General features: G+C 38.0%; 2 protein-coding genes across 4 annotated transcripts in view; one reads left to right on the top strand and one right to left on the bottom strand.

Moving 5' to 3' along the window:
• ano2b (anoctamin 2b) overlaps positions 1–7,957 on the top strand; it is a 39,466-nt gene extending 31,509 nt beyond the window's left edge. For all 3 annotated transcript variants that reach the window (XM_082168033.1, XM_082168032.1, XM_082168034.1), the window contains 3 exons: positions 398–579; positions 5,152–5,257; positions 6,445–7,957. In XM_082168033.1, coding sequence (XP_082024159.1) covers positions 398–579; positions 5,152–5,257; positions 6,445–6,813 — 657 coding nt within the window. In that variant the 3' untranslated portion in view covers positions 6,814–7,957. The remainder of the gene's footprint in view (positions 1–397; positions 580–5,151; positions 5,258–6,444) is intronic.
• Positions 7,958–8,109: 152 nt separating this feature from the next.
• Positions 8,110–19,132, bottom strand: LOC309497771 (uncharacterized protein). Its single transcript, XM_082168085.1, has 7 exons — positions 17,568–19,132; positions 17,310–17,352; positions 16,996–17,115; positions 16,833–16,901; positions 13,273–13,365; positions 12,777–12,885; positions 8,110–8,388 (listed from the first exon to the last, which is right to left on the bottom strand). The coding sequence occupies exons 1-6, from the start codon at positions 17,630–17,632 to the stop codon at positions 12,796–12,798; spliced, it is 480 nt and encodes a 159-aa protein (XP_082024211.1). The 5' UTR covers positions 17,633–19,132; the 3' UTR covers positions 8,110–8,388; positions 12,777–12,795.
• Positions 19,133–19,154: the final 22 nt, after the last annotated feature.

Genomic DNA, 19,154 nt, shown 5'->3' with positions numbered 1-19,154 from the left:
GAAACCCCAAAATAACTCACTCCCACTAAACATTTGAACTCTTGCACCCTGGAGCAATACAAGTCTACACCATTGTGGCTAAAAGTTTGCAAAGGAGTATTTCCTACTCAAGCAATGACTCTCATCAAGCCTATTCAATAGGAGCAGACTGTTAGTGGCCTTGAATGGCAACATGCCCAGTGCATTATGAGTGTTGAAGTTTTACTATTAGAAAAAAAAAAGAAAAGACAACAGCCCTATTTCCCTTTTTTCTCCTGTCAATTATTTTCACCTTTCTACCACATAGGCAGTAAAGTTTAATTGAACATTTAACTGAACCCATTTGTCAGTGGTGAATTATGCCTTTAATGATAATTGCTTGTTCACATTCTAATTACATATTCTTACATCATTTCAGGCTTTTGTCATCTCCTTCACATCAGATTTCATCCCTCGCCTGGTCTACCAGTACATATACAGCGAGACAGGGACCATGCACGGCTTCATCAACCACACGCTCTCTTACTTTAATGTCAGCAACTTCAAACCTGGAACTGTGCCTTCCATCTCCAGTCTCGGCAAAGACATTACAGTCTGCAGGTAGGGAAAATGAACTATATTACTATGAACTATGATTAAAAAAATCTAACAATATATTGAACTTCCATTGCCAAGCACAAAACCATGAACATTATCATCAGTAATAAGTTCAAAACAAAAGAGTAGTTGTAACCAGCCTAAACAAGCACTGATTGTTCACATCAAGGTGGTTCTTCGTAGGACAGTACACAGCCCGTAAAGAGCCGTAGTACCCCTCATTTGCACCTCTTAAATCGTATATGAAATAAACATGTGTCGAAGCTATAATGGTCTGGGCTGGGTTTCCCGATAACGTTGTCTCTTAGCGCGCTACGAAGACTCTTAAGGTATAACTTAACTAAAGGTATACCATTTCTAGGCATGTTCCCCGAACCATACCTTAGGAAACTGCTTAAGTTATACCTTCTTACGTGCGACGTTACCCGGTGCTGTCCGTGGTAGGGATGGGCATGATTAATCGACGATCGATAATTGATCGTTAAGAATTTCGTCGATCACGTTTATTTGTTATCGATTAAACTAATGCACGTTGCGTAGTGTGAGTCTTGAAGCAATGGAATTAATTTTAGCGCCGAGGTACCTGTGCATCCCGGCAACGTCAGTCCCCTCAGAGCGGGTGTTTTCGGCGGCTGGACTGGCTGTCACCAGGTTGCGGTCGCGTCTGATCCCAGATCATGTCAACATGCTTATCTTTCTCAACAGAAATCAGTAGACTGGTGCAGAAGTTCTATGGGAACTTCATGCGTTTTCTCAGATCGGATAGCTATCTGATTTATCAAAACGATTCCATTTACACCTGGTCACATAAATGTGTTTTTGCAAAACGGATATAAATCCGATCTTGAATTCCCGCGCTATATGCATATTTAAATTGTTGCACGTCATCGAAAGCAACTGATATGAGCTGCATTTTATTGATCATCAGCGAAAATGTCTAAATCAAAGACCGCAACAAGATATTGCGGCAACAGCCCTGGTAAGATCATTTCGGTTCTTTACTTTTAATGAAGATGATTGTGTGTTGATGAATGACTTTCACTTTGATTTGCGATAGTTTGCACGTTGGCTTGATGAATAGATGCTCATCTGTGGTGATGCGTGTTGAAGTAGCGTCGTCATATCTGGATATAACATGACATACACGCTCTCACACGTTTATTTCTTATCATTTTTGGGATAAGTCAAATTTACATATGTGGTTTCAACAACCAGATGCATTTACTCTTGTCCAGTTTCGTCTGGAATGCGTCTCAGATCTCCTCCTGAAGTGGTTTGAGCGATCGGATTTAAATCCGTCTCGAATGTGTTTCGGAGGGCATTTAGATTTGGTCTTTTCACTACCGGATAGCTATCCGATCACAGAAAACGGATGAAGTGGCCATGGGTCTCTGTTTATGAACGCCGGCTCGCAGCTGCAGGTTCCGCTGGTTTAGAGCACCGCAGGAATCTTCAAGTCTACCGAACGTCCAGTTTCACTGCCACAAGTTGATCATCTTGTACAAACAAACTGTATTTTTGTATTTTCATTGCATTTTTAATTTATAAAAAGTTAAAGAAATAATGAATTTCAATATAAAAATATTAATGATTAATCGATAGTCGATCGTTAATTCTCCCGACGATCGACTAAGAAAATTTAATCGAATGCCCATCCCTAGTCCGTGGCGATGGTGCTGAATTGGTTGATATCGATGGCTCGAGAATCAATTATTCTCTCTTGCAGGGGCTGTTTATGTGAGAAAGCGGTGTTCTTTATAAAATAAGCACTTTAGAAATAGTTGAAATTGCATTTATTAGGACTCATGGGATCCAAAATATAATAGCCTATAATAGCCTAGCCTACATATTTTAAAACTGTATCACATTGCTGCCATAATAACTATTTACATTTTTTACGTGCTTTCTTCTCTTTCCCATTTTTGTTCGCTGAGGTGGAGCTGCGATGAAATATTGTTTTTGTAAATAATTTCCAGCATTTCAGTAATAAAAGTGTACATCTTACGTACGGTGCTCGGCAGTGATCAAAAAGGATTTAAACAGTGAATTGTGACTCTTCTTGTAAACTCAGAGATGTGGATTCAGACGGCAATTCAATTACCACGCGACCTGTTTGTTAAAAAACAGTAGGTACTAATTTGGCCAGGGATTTTTACGTGGGTTGGGTGTGAAAAAATACACATATTATGGATTCGGACGGCACTAAAATCACAGAATTACCCCTTTAAATGTTTAAAATACCGTATACGTATACGAGCCCATGACAAGAAACAATTAGCGTCCGATTAGGACTTAACTGACAGTAGCCTATGCTTTCACTGGCCTTTAAAAGTGCTCTTTAATTAAATGAATAATATTATATATAATAATATAATAAAAAATCTAACAACAATCAGTGTAATGACAATTTTATTCTTTGCATGAAAACACTTGAATTAGCCTAATTGAACACTGTCTGGGTGTAATAAAACTTCTGAATTATATTCGTATAGACATGCAACAGTGATAAGGTAAAGCTAAGAGTGGTCCAGACCAACCTTCCGAACGTATGACTTACAGAAGGTATACTTAACTAAGATTGTTTCGGGAAACACGTATTATCGATAAGGTACAGCTTAAGGTGTAACTTAAGAACGACGTAGCGTTAAGAAGGTTTCGGGAACATACTGATCCTCTTGGATGGCGCCTGGGGAGATTCTTCATCAAATTTGTCCACACCTTTAGTGTGTGGTTTTTCCATACCTGCAAATGGTTATTTTACAGACCAGCTTAGTCATGCTATCCAGTTCAGCGTATTTAGTTCAGTGGTAAATTACGAAGAACTGGATCAATCGACTTAATGTGAATAGGGAGTGTAGCTCGTCAGTTCTTTTGTAGTTAGCTGAAAGCACAAATATTGAACAAACAGACACGCACACATTCTTTGGAAATCTAATGCACTGTCACAGGTTCCTTACGGGCCTAGTAATGAATAGACTTCTGTAGAATTCTCGTTAACATTAACTTCCGCCTTTTGCATGTTTATTTTTTTTAAACATATATCATGTTATAGTTTACAATAAGGACTCATTTGTTAACATAAGTTAATGTATGAACAGTGAGCAATATATATATTTATATTTTTCAATGTTAGTTAATAAAAATACAATTGTTCGTGTTAGTTCACAGTGCATTAACTAATGTTAAAAAAATTTAATTTTAAAAATGTTTTAGCAAACATTGAAATGACCATTAAGACTAATAAATAGAAGTATTGTTCATTGTTAGTTCGTGGTAACTAATGTAGTTAACTAATGTTACCAGATATTTAGCTACAACTAGTAGGCTAATACATTTTACAATAATCTGTTCCACAGAATTCTGCAGATTTTCCTCCACTGTCAGAGCAGAAAATGTGGAAATTCATGCACAGATTTCGCGTGGGCCTAAATAGTTTTGTAAACTATCTTAATGCGAAAAAAACAAAAACGTTTTCTAATGAAGCAGTGCTGTTTGCTTGTGTTGATAATGATAGTAATTCTGTTCATCGTTTCTCTGGAAAGAATTTTCTCTTGTTAAGATCATGAAAACAAACTTATTTAACCCTCACGCCCAAATCACAGCAGGCAGCGGAATGGAAGAAAGAGAGACGGAGAGAAACATCTAGATGGGACTCCATCACCCTGACGTGTGAGATCTCACCACTGCTTTGATTATCTCGGGCGGCCTTCACAACACAGATCAGAAGCATGTCAAGAAAAGTGCTTTTATCAGAACCTGTCTGCTTTTTCTGCTCCAAGCAGTTGAGAACGAGATTACGCTCGTTTGTTGGTGGACATCAGCTACTCGGACCAAAGAGAAGTGGCAATCTGATGTCTGGGTTCCTTTGACCCTCAGTCTGTTTGTTAAGAGGACAGATAGATGGAGAGGGAGCAAGAGAGCAAGCTTGTCAGTGTACTAAAATAGGGTTGGGGAACAAATCAAGCCCATGTTTTTACTGCACCATATTTGCCCTTTCTGGACCAGTATATCCAAACAAGGACTTCACCCAAGAGATTGTGTCTTTAGATGAAGCTATCTGACTGTCTGAGGAAATCAAAACCATGCAGTCTAACACATTCCACGTAGATTACTGTATATGGCCATGAAAGCAATGTCTTTAGTACTTTATTAAAGACTCAGAGTTTACTTTTCATAATTCAATAGAGGAAATCAAAACATTTGGGAGCAGCCTGGTCTAATGAATAAGACCAACTCAGTCTGATCCTGAACAGATACTCAAAATATGACCAAGAACGTCTCCTCCTACTACAACTATATGGTTTTAAACTATTTAAAAGTAACAGTTGCCAGTGTATCCCAAAGAGGAAACAAATCCACTTACACAATTAAATAGTTAAGGATGCAGTTCCTTCTTTTGCACTTTAAAATATCTTCATCATAATTAATACCGCTGTTGTGTTGTTTTGCCCTTTGTAGCCTTCTAGAAGCATGTGTTGAGCATGTGTTTTAAATTTTCTGTTTCTTTTTATTGCAAACCTCGCTGGAGATGAATTAGCCTAGAATGACTCGGGATGCCTGTTCTTTTCATTTCAGATACAAGGACTACAGAGAACCGCCATGGTCGACAGAGGCGTACCAGTTCTCTAAACAGTACTGGTCGGTTCTAGCCGCTCGGTTAGGTTTCGTTATATTGTTTCAGGTACAAACAACTATTTTACCATTACGCCCAAATCTGCAAGCTCTTAAAACATCCAACAGTTTGACCCAGTGAATGCCAGAAAATCCAGAGTAAATTGACTATGAATGGAGGAACGTAAATGTAAAAGCCACACAATAGCTACCTCAGCAATATGAGAGGTTCAACCACATATAAATGATGCAGGCCTTTGCACGTTAGGAAAAATGGTCTATACTTTATGGTGGTCAGAATAAGTGCTGTAACTCATTAGAAATGTCCTGCTGTCAGCATTTGTGGGTGGAAACTAATTTTATTGAAATGCAATTAAACAGTAAACCAAACAGTTAAAGGAATAGTTCAGTCCAAAATTAAATGTCAGTCAACTTCAGTGTTGTTTCAAAGTTCATAGTGACCAAGGCTGTGATGAAGCTGCTAAAGGGGCTAGAAAATGTGGAAGCTTTAATATGACTTCAAAATTCAAATGTTTAAATGTCAAATTAATATTTGTATTCAGCAAGGATGCATTCATTTGATTAAATGTGACTGTAAAGACATTTATAAGATTTCTGTTAAATTCTGTTCTTTTTTTGAACTTCACACAAGAATCCTGAAAAAAAGTGTTTCCACAAACATATTAAGCAGTGCAACTGTTTGCAACATTGATAATAATAATAAATGTTTCTTGAGCAGCAAATCAGCATATTAGACTGATTTATTTCTGAAGGATCATGTGACACTGAAGACTGGAGTAATAATGCTGAAAATTCAGCTTTGCATCACAACAGGAATAACTTATATTTAAAAATATATCCAAAAGAAAGCATTTTAAATTTTTTTAATAATATTTCACAATATTAATGTTTTTAATGTATTTTTTATCAAATAAATGCACCCTTGTTAAGCAGAAACATTTTCTTTCAAAAACACGTAAAATCTTTCAGAGCCCAGACTTTTGAACGGAAATGTATATATAAACTGCATATGAGATTGCTTTTTCTTCATGACTATATAAGCCTCATGATCAGGAACTCAATGTATAGACATCACTGGCAGAGTGCCAATACCTAAAATGCTGTCTGGCGTGGAAAAGATCCTCCTTCTATTGAATAGAAAGATATATGTTTTCTTCACAGTCACTGATGTGTATCATCTCCTGTTCCCCACCCATGAATATATATAAAAACTTACGTGTTCTTCCACTCCTCCAGAACCTGGTGATAACCATGAGCATGCTGGTGGCCTGGGTCATCCCGGACGTGCCCAAAAACATCAGCGAGCAGCTGAAGAAGGAGAAGACTCTTCTGGTGGACGTCTTCCTAAACGAGGAAAAGGAGAAGTTGCAGCTGATCCAGAGCCTGTTCTCTAAAGATCTGACCAAAGACCAGCAGGATGAGGTGCAGGTGTCGGATCAGACCTCGCTGCCCCTTCAGGAAACCCACCCTGGACCGGTCCTTTCCGCCCCGTCCCCGGGCTCCACAGCTCCCCGCACCCGACCCCGAGCTGCAAGCTTCAGCCAGTTCACCCGCCAGATGTCCATGTCTCCCCGCAGCGACATCACCCAGCACACGGCCGTGTGAAGGAGGTCGGGCGAGAGAAGATGAGTCTACCGGTGGAGCGTGTTTAACAGTGCCTGAGCGCTAAGTTTTGAGGATTTGCCGAAGTTTGAGGCTCTGTGTTGGGAGTTTTGGGAATCAGGTGTTGTCACTCCTTTTGGTCTCTGAACTGTATGTCTGAATGCCTGTTTTTAAACCCTCAGATGTTCCTAGCGTTTTCAGGGACATCTGACACACAAACTTGAGCTTCAATAGGACAGCTTGCAGATGCAGTCATTTCATATGCATTGGCGTTCGCCGAGCACAGGAACACGAGCGGGTCTCTTGGAATGTTTTTCTCCTTGATCTGTTCTTGAACGAGGATGTTTGTCGGTACAAACTCATAAAGAGCAGCACACATTTGGTGACGTTGCGTAATCTGTACATGCTGTCCAAATGCAAATTGCTTTGCACATTGTCCACGAGATGTAGCATATAACGGCAAATAATAACCCTTCATTTTCTCAGGTAACAGCGTCACTCTAGGCTGTATTTGTTCTCATCAATATGACCATTGTTGGGTTAATAAAGACTATGATGCGTGTTAGTAAGGTAAGATGCAAAGAACACAATTACGATGTGGTACTGCGACGTATTCTGTGAAATGTGTGGCGTTTTGTCTTTTTAACGTCCCAGCCCTCTCGTAATGTAACACATTAAGGCAATATGTAATTAAACTCAAGTTTGTCAATCCATATATTTATGCTATGCCTCCTTCTGATAAAGTGCAGGGCTGTAGATTGGGATCACACAGCATTCGCTGTATTAATGGTTGTGGAGCAGCTGGTCTTTTTGTGCCATGTCATCTGTAATCCTCCCATGAATTTGCCGTCACCGGTGTAGGAAGGTTGAAGGGGGGTTACTGTCATCCAGGGAGGAAACATGGATGGATGTTGTGTGCCAACATCTGGCCATCAAGTCATCATTCACTATGCCTCATAGGACTTAATAATCATGCAAGAAGAATAAATATTTAATCCCAATTATGCGCTAGTGGATTTTCTTTCTCGCCCTCAAGGCATTGTGCTACCAGTCCCGCAGGGTCAATTCACTTGTGTTCCTGACTGTTGTTTGTTGTAATACCCTGATGATTGGCACACATGCTTAACAAAGCTATCTTTACCCAGTACACACTGCTTCTCTATTCTCTTTTTCAGATTTACCAGGGCAGGATTTTGATCTTTTTGTGTTTTCACCTCAGAGCCACATTTGATTTATCCCTGGGGTCTGGACTTTACAATTCAAGAGGATTAAGATCTTGGCATTTACCATGAAGTCTATCCTATGTGCTTTATAGTTTCATTACAAAACCAGGCTGAAAAATACACATAAATATTTGTATTTCCCACAGATTAAAAAGCATGAGATGTGAGCAAAAGTTAAGCAGCTCAAGTCCAGAGGACTGCTGCCATGCAACTTACCAGCCCAGCTTGAATGCCCAACTCATTTGACGGGCGTCTAAGGTTGAGGCGTATTTTACCCCCTTCGGCCTCTACTGGTTGCTATGTAGATATGAAAGTTGGACTGGCTGATATGGCGGTCAGATTTGACTACTGAAAGCTAAATGCAGCAGGCAAAAGCAAAATAAGTTCATTAAGCGATGCAATGTTTGAAATACTTTTTTTGTAATAAGAAATTATTACTGTTACAAGTGTCAAAATATTAGCTTTTAAAAATGTACTGATACAAAGTTTTTATGAGTAAGTGTACATGACTTTAAACATACATAAACATATATGAGTCAAAATTTGCCAAGGGGTAATTAAATGTAACAAATCATGTCATAAAAATCACACTATTTCATAAAAAATCACCTGTAAAGTTTATAATATATCAAATTACATCAGCATATGAGAGTGAAATTGGACTACAGGGACTCATAATCACTCATTTAACAGTTCATCTATTACCAAAAAGATCAGTCAAGAATAGAAAATTATTGAAAACATCCGGTAGTGTGGGTTTTATGCTATCTTTTGCTATTCTTGCTATAATTTTATGCTATTTTATGACTCACTGGACCGCGTAAATACTACAGTGTATTGTGCATGTTATTTTTTGACAGACATCGATGTTGTGATATATTTAAATTATCTGGATTTGAAAACAGATCCTAAGGTAATAATTATTTATTTCTTAGCTGGCAAGTATTCAGTGAAGTGATTGATGTCCATGAGTTTGTTATGTCCATGTTTTTAGTTAATATTCCAACCGACAGTCAGCCTAAGTTTTTGACAGACGTGATAATCTGCGTAAGGGGTGATCAAACTATGTTCGATTTTTTGGGTAATTATAAAACATTTTAAATTCTTTTTATACAGTTCATTATACTTATTTTATGGAATTAAGATTATTTTGCTACTCAGAGACTGACATGTTTGGCTTGTCAAAAATGTTCATTCAGATGTCGCTAATTTGTTGACTTTTTTTACAAGGAAAGGAGTATTTTGATGAACATAGCTGTTTTTATTGCCTCTTATAACAAAACTAATAAAATGCTGATTTTAATAGTGAAAATCACTTTTTAAAACTGTTGCTCCATTATTACCCCTCAGTAGATTTTGACTCATATTGAAAGGTACTATTAATTTCTTTATAATAAGTAATTTCTATATTTTTGAATATTACTTGCTCTTATACACTGTAATACTTTTTAAAGGACTGAGATATTTTGCAAATGTATTATACTTCCTAAAATGGAATCATTACAATAAACATATATTATGGGAAATATTTAAGGCAAACAATATATAACAAAAGCTTTAAACCCACATCCATTGTCTCTAGCAATATCTTTAAATCTGCAGTCAGTCAGTGTTGATGCAATACTCTTGGCTTCATTAAACAAAAAAGACGACGAGAACTCTTTCAAAATAAATTAAAATCTTGATGAAAAATCAGATTGGAAGTTCTTAAGGTTTTAAGGTTTATTAAGGGTTTTCAAGTGTCCTCGCATGTACTCTTGCACAATCACAATTCAACTTGCTGCTTGCTGCCGTCTGGAAGTATCTTGTTGGTACATAATCTTCTCCAAAGCCTTTATTCATCACACACAGCGATACAAGAGCAGGGACAGATTTACCTGGTTCTCTGTGTCTTACTGATTCTACTATCTTGGTTATGCATAACATCCGCCTACACAGCGTAGTATGAGCTGGTATTAGTTACATCAGTGATATTGTGGTTGTGATTGACTGCAGCGTATTCTCGCTCTAGTTGAAGACACACAATGCTGTGCTGGTGCATGGTAGGATTGTGATGTCAGAGTTTCTGAATTAAACATCGGCACATGGGGATGAGAAAGGAACCTGGAATGAGATCTGTGACAAACCTGAATCTCTCTCTCCCACAGGGCGTTCCTTCCTAAGGTGAGATGACGCACGGGGTGGTCACTTAAAATGCTGGAGTCAATGCATTGTTAATGTGAGGAGGATTTTTGATTAGCCTAACTGAAGCACAGCATCACTAAACTATCAGAGGACACCTGCAGAGTTTCACAATTCCCAGGCTGCTTGCGTGTTTTCTGGCTAATTATTCTTTGCATGCACATTTCCACTGTTAAGATATTGTGTTTTCTTGTACTACTAGTCATACAACTTTTTTGCTCAATGCACGTTTCATTTAGATTCTTTATATAACACTGAGAGGCACTGGGGGTTGCATTCAGGTTCACTTCTTTTAAATGGCCTAAAGCACTGGCTTTTATCTGGAGTCGTTACACACCAGGCTTTCACATGGTTTCAGGTGTTAGCTACACTTGAAGGTTGCACCATTGTGCATTTCCACGGAAGCTCTGCCAATGGCACATTCCATAGGCAACTAGACTAAACCTTCAGATGACCTGATTTGTGAGTGATAGCCATTCATTTCCTGTATCTTTCTTCTTTTCCCTGTCGTAGGGGGTTGTGTTTGGAATGGAATACTAGCTTAATACTACTAGCTTACTAAATATAAATATTATAAGTGCACTCCCTACGATTTTTCAAAACTTCACAAAATGCAACTATAACCAGTGGAACGTTGTTGTCACATGACCTGATTGATTATGTTGCATGTGATCCATATGTGATCCATATAAGTTTTTATTATATTGGGCAGATCAGATAATAGCCCCTTTCACACAGCAATCCTGGTAAATTACTATAATATTACCTGAATGACTTTTCCGGTAAATACACAAATGCACTGTTCGCACAACACAATGTCGTTCCCTATTTTTTGCCGGTACCATTCACACATCAGTACCAGTACCTGCACAGTTTTGTTCATTCAACCTGAATAACGTTATTTTTGTTCCTTTTTTTATTTTAGTTTTTCGTTCTGAGTGACAGACGTGAGGGGAGGATCACACAGAATGCAGTTTTGCTCTTAAAAATATGAGGCGCATAATAGTTTTGACTGGCTCAAAGCAAACTTCCTAGGTCAGCTAGTCCTGAACTACGTGCTCATATACTGGTAATATTAATTCTTTGTTCACACATACAGTAGCATCATACCGGTATTTTACTGATAATGTTACAACTTCTCATTCCGGGAAATTGCCAGAACAGATGACAGTTGAAAAGTTCCTGTTCACACATGATCTCATTACGGTAATTTACCGGTAATTTAGCTACCAGTAAAGACTGTGTGAAGGGGGCTAAAGATTGTTACTACTTCCAGTTCATTCCCACAATGCAATACATCAATGCACTTTCATTTCCAGGAAGGTCAAGATGCAGTTTGGGATGCAGTTCGCTCTGTTGCATTCTACATATTTTGCAAATGTATAGGTCTGCAGGTATTTCATGCATACTGAAAACACAGTACATACCAGAGACAGAGAATGTTAGTATGCTATTCTGAACTTCTATTCTAGTGCTCTGCTTTGACCATGTAGATTTATGAGAAAGAAGGGCTATGGCCTAGAAATGCTCAAAATGAGAAAATAACTTTTGAATGACCCAAAATGGCTTAGAAACATTTAATGTGCTAAATGGAGTCTAGAGAGGTGTAAGGGTGGTAAAACTGGCAGGGAAAATTACTGTTTCATTAAAGATGGAATGCTTCAGTATGGTGGGATGAATTGCCTAGCCCTAGAACTATTTGCTGGAACGCTTGTTTTAGAAAAGACTCTAGCGTGTCGTAAGGTAGCATTTCACTGAAATGTGTCCCGCAGTGCACATTAAGGGTGTAGAATAAATCAAAGCTGTACAGCCCAGTTGCACTATAGTGAGTCTGTCATGAAATAAACACAACAGAGCACATGGAGGTGATGTAGAGCTGCAGCGTGCAGAAAGAAATTCTGGGATTTGAGGATGTGTGACACTAGAGACTGTAGCATTTTCCTGGCCCTGAGGGGTCAGACATGCTGTAACATGATCCTGCTGTGTTCTTCTCCCTTAATGCTAGACCTGTACCACTGGAACCACCTGTTTCTTTCTCTTCCATCCTTTCTTTATGCATTCTCTATTCTCATCCATCTCCACCACCACCTTTTGTGCTGGAGATCCCCAAAGATGCATAAAAGACTCTGAAAGACATGAGAATTAATTGGTTGTTCTCTTTTGAATCTGAGCTCCTCTGTTTGTCTTTACCTCAGGTCTCCCTCCTCACCGCAGAGTCATGCGATTTATTGTCCATTTATACTCATCTGCTGCAATATTACAGTGAAACATCTGACATGTGACGCACATTACGCCGGTAGCGATGATTTATTTGCCACACAGTCAGCGAGCTTGCTATTTAATCATTTTGAACATCAAATAAGCCATAACTCACTCGGTTAGTGTCTTTGAGTTTATATAAGAGGTAGAGATATGATTTCTTTAGTTACATGATTTTCTGCTTAAGGTTTAAACAGTCTAATGTTAACACATCTTCAGAAGTTATCTGACCACTACACACCTGTAATATATCATATAAAGCTTTGTTAGCAGTTTAAGTATTTGAATGGATTGGAGTTTTACCATTTAATAGTAAACAGAGTTACAGTCTCATCAGAAGGTGCTTGACGGTCTCGTTTGCAGAATCTGGATCTAGACCCAAATCCTGAAGCACAACTTGCTTCTGAAAGTCCTGGAAATTAAAAGTGAGATGCATTAATATCTGAGATGATATATGCAGATACATTGGTGGACTTTTACGGACCATTTTCTCCTTTTGGGTTAGGGTTAGGGTTAGGGTTAGGTTGTGTTGCAATGGTGTTTTTTTTTAAACATGAAATTCGAATAATATTTTATGACATTTTTATATGCATTTTTTGGTGTCTGTAGATGTAATCTGTGCCTGTCTATTGCTGCGAGTCAGGTATGGTATTGGTTAGCATACTTTGCATTAGATACGTTCAACATCTGGTCACATTCAGTCATACTGCTTTTGGGCCTCACATTTGTACCTGGGAATAGTACTAGTGTTTCTGTGTGTGTATTGGTCTGTCTGTATGTGTGTCCGGACAAACCTCACCCTAAATTCTCGTAGTCGGTCTAGTTTTGCACGGATGGTCTTACGTTGGACAGTCAGCTCGGCCACATGACTTTTCCACTGCTCTTCTTTCTCCTTTCACAGACACAAATACACAACATGTTCATAGTTCTAAAGAGAGTCAGAAATTGTGAAGACAGGATTCTAATACTGGGTTTATTGAGGGGCATGCAGCTTTGTAATAATATTAGGCTGTTGTTATGAAACCATTAATTTTGATAATAGCATTAAGGGTCTATATTTATGTTGCAGTTTCCTTTTAAACTCTTCATTCCACTTATAATGTTAGTCAAGGATTCTTTTACCAAATTTAGCCTTACGTAACATTTTCCTTCCTCTTTGTCTCTTAGAAATAAACTGCCTGTTTGTCCTATTATACAGTAGTGGAAAAAAGTGATGTCTGGAGGGCATGTTTGTTTTTAATGACCCTACATGTTCGAGTAAACATCAAAATATGAGATAAATATCTATTAAATATGAGGGAAGAACAAAACATGAAACTTGGTCAAGGTATTTAGCTGACAACTATAGCAGGTATGCAAAAAATGCATTGAAAAAGCAAAAAAGCTCACAGGAAAAGCTCTCAAATGGTGTATTGACTACACCATAATCATTTGTTAATATTTCATTGGTATGTTCAAACTTTTTTTGTATGACCGTAAAAAATTGCCTGCACAATTTGTCATGTTTCATTGCGTTATCAAATAAAACAATTGACTGCAGTCCAAGCACAACGACGCAATATGCTTACAAAATATTGAACAAATTCTTAATAGTATTCGAACAAAGGGTGAAGATGTCAATTTTCTAAAGCCGAACATCACTTTTGGCCACTACTTTACTTAATATAAGAATATATTTAAATGACCTCTGTTATGATTGGCTAATCTCTTCGCATGTTAATACTTTAATCGTAATCAGAATGTCTCAAGTTGCTTGATACTGATTAGGCATTAAAATGTTAATCTGACTTGTTATATGTTAGTGTGCGCATGGTTGTGATGTCAATATAACGATTATTTCTGAATGATTTAGTTTCCATAAATGACTATATACAGTATAGTGACAATGACTCAAAGTAGAAAACTGGTTTGATATTCAGCAGAAATTACACAGCCATTTATTTCCAAATCGTCTAATGTAATTTCAAGCTTCTTATGGCTTAGAAGCAAGCCTGTGTCTGAGGGCCGATGCAGTGAGGTAGAACCTGATGTAGGGCTGCAGGAATGAGGATAGGCTTGACCTTTGACCTATGTAGGCTTCAGCCAGATCTTCTGAGGGTGCTACTTCCGGTCTCTAATGTGATACTATAAGCCAGGCAGTAAATGTAGCTGTGCTCGGCATATGGAAGACGTTGAAACACATCGCCTTCTATTCAAACTAATAAGAGAAAAAACAGGCTGTAACACCTCTTCCCTCAGAGGATTGAATCAGTCACAGGCTGTTCTTTAATAGTAACACACACTCACAAACACACGGAGGGTGGGGTTATCCGTTGGGATCTGAGGTTTAGGGGGATGTAGGTTATGAATGACAACAGGATCAAATGGTACGCACATGGGAAACTAAAGTAAGTACTTCTTCCCTGACCCTTCTGTACATTAATCAGAGGACGGACACGCTGCAAACCTGCAAACTCGCCGGGAGACTCTGAGCAGCTGGAGAGGAAGGAAGTGAGAGCGCTGGACTGTCTGTTTGTAGCCTTTAGATATTAGAAAGGCAGAATTCAAGGCTATTCCACCGACTTGACTGAGAGAGTCAATTTTTTAAACTTCATCCCATTGGGGTTTCTTCTTAAGCGAGCGTGGAGTTGAAAAAGGCGTTGCAGGAATTCCTCAAGCTGTTGAATTTATGACAACGGCCAAGTGGACAACAACAATATGACTGTCCTTTAGTGACCTCACACTTGGCTGTTAGACTTGGACGCAGACCATGTGCAGCTGGGGGCTTCATCAACTTACACAAACAGTCCCTGAGAGTCCTGCACAACAGCTACACGGTAGCATGAGCTTTCCACCGTTGTATCTTTTAGTTTCATGCCCAAAGACCGTTCATAGTTCTCTCACTGATTGTTTGCATACACACTGCATGTCAAATCACAAGCTTGGGGTGCATAGTTTATCATCATTTCTTAAAGGGTAATAGACCCTTTTCACACAGTTATATTTTCATTTTTTTTAAATGTACATTTATAACATATGTATTAGTGTATTAGTTAACGCTGCCATATTAGTGTTGCTAATACAACCGCTGACATCTTTCTCTTCTGGCCAATGTAAAAAAATTCGGAATATTTCAAAGAAATGCTATTGTGGCTTCTTTCTTTCGCTATTGGCAAATGGGAATGCAAACCTTTTTTGTAGTTTGTTTCTGATGATCACTATATAGGTTTATGACTTGCTATGATGACTTAGATGACTTCCAGGCAGAACCCCGGAAAAGTGAAAAGGGTCCATATGTTAATATTATAAATAATTTTGAGGGAAAACATTATTTTTGTATTTGCCAAAGTTCACAAGGTTTGTGGCACAAGTTTTTTACAAATATTAAATTTGATGTTTACTGTATTTATTCATTTAGCAAATAAGTTAAATTAAAAGCGATTTAGCAATTTGTTATAAGAACATAATGTTACATATAATGAACATATAATTACAATAACAGTCACATACAGTATAGAAGTCAAAAGTGTGCCCGTCCTAGGATAATTTACTTCTTCACCCTGTATTTAAATATTACTAAAATGTGTTAAAAAGTTGTGCTTTTGTTTTGCATAGTAAAATAAAACCCTTAGCTGTAGTTTGACTTTTCTGTCAAGTCATTTTGTCAGATAAATACCTTAACAAAGTTTAGTGTATTGTTCCTTCCTCATATTTAAAAATATACAGTATATCTCATATTTTTATGGTTTAATCCTTAAAAGCAAATATTCCCTCCAGAATAGCATGCAAGGTAGATATTGACATGTTAAGCTGTATATTTTGCTTTGTGTTTCTGTCTGCAATAATCAGCATTAGTTTTGGATGGACAACAATTCGACACGTTTCACAGATTTCTCCCAGTGTTTTCTGATTAAATGTAAAAGTTTAGTTTTTTTGCACACAGACTATTTTTAGTGCAATCATCTATTTACCCCGCTCCTAAATGCTAGATAAAACAAAGCATACTGTAGTTGATTTTTTTGACATGCCAGTCAGAAGGTTATCAGCCAGAAAAAGCTGATTAAAGCAGACCAGACTTCACTCCACCTGTGCAGACTACCAAAGTCCTGTTTTTTAAATACTTTTATAGCAGAAATGATTGCATTAGTGTGTTTACCTGGGCAACCTGGCCTTACAATACAGAGGTCACTGCATGTGCAGCCAAAGTTAGCAACAATGCAGACGTAATGCAATCAAGCACAATTAGCCTGACAATGTAAGTCTGCCGAAGCAGGTCTGTCATCTCTGGACAGACTCAGGCTGGGGATGGTGGAGACAGATGTAATCAGTGTTATCACTGCAGACGGCAGTGCCGTGACTTTATGACATTGGTCAACATACCTTCTGCCGTTCCTCTATCTCACGTTGCTTTTCTTGATCCAGCTGCTCTCTCTCCAGTCGACGGCGGATCTAGCAGAACAGAGAATAACGTAAGCATCGATGTGTTCATAACAGACTTGTGGAGGTTTGAGAGAAGTTAACAAGAAAACAAGTTGATGTTTACCCTATCTTCTTGCTTTTCCTGACACTCACTCTCCTGACATGTGCTCTCCGGACTCTTATCCGGCTTCCCAAGACTGTTTAAAAAAGTGTAATCTTCCTCCTTACAAAGATCTCGCATGCACTGAGTGGATAGAAAGGAAATGCACATGATGAGATATTAATTTAGCTTTTTTATGTATTTATTTATGTTTTTATGTTATAGATGCCCAGCTGGTCACAGGCTAAATCTGCAGTCAAAGCAGTTTTTTTTGCAAGTCTTTTTTTAATGAATCAGACCAAACATGCATGAAAAAGTTGCATTAAAAACATGAAAACCTTAGACATGGGAATTTGAGAAAATCTGTTCGCATGAGCCATCCTAAAAAAAAAAAAACAAAGTAGAAAAGCCACATTTTTTAAAGTCACACAGTTTCAGAGAATTTTTTTTTTGTAAAAAGTTTTGTTACAACCATATAGTTAATTTTCACTGTGTCTTAAACACAACTACTGCACATACATAAAGAATATCTCCTTTCATATAACTGCATAATTTTTGTCAAATTCAATCAGATGAGAATATCTCGGCCAGCTCACCTGGACTGGAGTTGTCTCTTTGCGCACTCCTTTCGTTTGCTTTCGTCTCCTTTTGTAAACCTCATACAAATGGTAATATACTGTGACGACGTGCAAAAGACCTCATAGTTATTTCTGCACAAGGCTGCTAAAAAACACACTTTGGTGCTAATAAAACTGTCCTTTCACTTTTGATTAATTGAATTGCCTCATGTCAATATGTTTCCTTCGCACTTCTGAACAAGGTTTCTGTTCGGACAGATCGACGATCAGGCTTCCCTGTCTCAGACCGTAATGTAGAAACCATAAGCCTGATCACAGGTCAGTATGAATCAACAGCACCTTCTAACAAATGCAATCAGCCTGCAGAAAAACACAGAGGTCAGAGTTGTTTTCAGTGATGTCATTGGATCTTCTGGAATGCATATAGGCTTCAAAACATGATTTGATGGAAATGTGTTTGAGTGACACAGAGAGGCACTTGAGCAGAGACTTGAGCAGCAAACCGAACCAAGAATGTAAATCATATGATGAACTTGTCTGTTGTGGAAAAAATTTATAGGTTGTAGATTTCGGCCAGAGGAAAGGATTTGGATTGTTTTACTACTTTTAACCGCTACAGCTTTCAGAGGCGCCGTGGTTTAGGTGTGAAGGTCAAGGGTTGAAACATCACTTTGACAACACTTTGAACTTTTAAGTTCTGAAACAAGTTATTGCCAGTGTGTTTATTAATTTAAACACTTCTAAAAAAGTATTTGGACACTTATAGTTTTGGACCCCACTGACTTTCATTGTATGGACAAAAACAGTTCAAACGTCTACTTTTATATTCTACAGAAGTCTGAGGGTAAGATTATTATGATTATTGTGTGAACTATGCCTTGAATTCACACTTAAAGATGTATGAATGTTATTTGCATTTGAAAATAATAAAAAATAACAAATGGCATTTAAAGACAGAACAAGCTCACTCTTCACATACAGATGTCTGTTTTTAAACTGTAGATTACGTTTTTTGACACTTTCTGATTTTTAAATGTTACAGTGACGGTGGTTAAAGTGATAAACTTACACCGGTGTAAATTTGAAGAGAAATTACTTCATACACCCATTAAAAATAATCAAATTAACCGTTGATTAAAACAGAAAAGTGAAGTTAGTTGCTCCTGCAGATTTGAACTCAAGATGTGCCTTGTTTTGTTATCTAAAGCAATGACGTTCACGTATTGTAAAAAAGTGTGACTTAAGTGTCCAAATGGTCAAATAAGATCACCCTATATTGACTTCTGGTTATTGCACTGATATGGACATGTAAAGAACGCTGGCATTTTTTATCCTTTCACCTCATTTAACTCTTTTCAGCAGTGATTTTTCAAGTTCACTCCGTCTCAGGCTTTGCTCTTAAGAACACACCGCAAGAGGATTATATGCTAATTAACCATGGCCCAGAGCTATTTTCTTCCTGTGGGTTCTGGCAAACGAATGTATTTATAGGTCACTGAAGGTTGTTTAGTCCTATGCTCCTTCCCCATGGTTTTAAATAGACCATCCATGCTTGATTAGAAACACACAGATCATCTCACAATTCGAGGCTGGGAAACATCATTG

Source organism: Leuciscus leuciscus, assembly GCF_965113295.1.
Source record: "Leuciscus leuciscus genome assembly, chromosome: 4".
NCBI lineage: Eukaryota > Metazoa > Chordata > Actinopteri > Cypriniformes > Leuciscidae > Leuciscus > Leuciscus leuciscus.
The sequence above is the reverse complement of the archived record's forward strand: the minus strand, read 5'-3'. Positions and strand labels throughout refer to the sequence as shown.

Bases quoted from the DNA above. Each gene is read 5' to 3' on its own strand.
- LOC309497771 (XM_082168085.1), bottom strand. From the start codon at position 17,632: ATGAGGTTTACAAAAGGAGACGAAAGCAAACGAAAGGAGTGCGCAAAG. The intron at 17,116-17,309 runs GTTTTCATGTTT...CTATCCACTCAG, and splicing joins CTCAAATTCCCATGTCTAAG to TGCATGCGAGATCTTTGTAA. The intron at 16,902-16,995 runs GTAAACATCAAC...CTGTTCTGCTAG, and splicing joins AGGAAAAGCAAGAAGATAGG to ATCCGCCGTCGACTGGAGAG.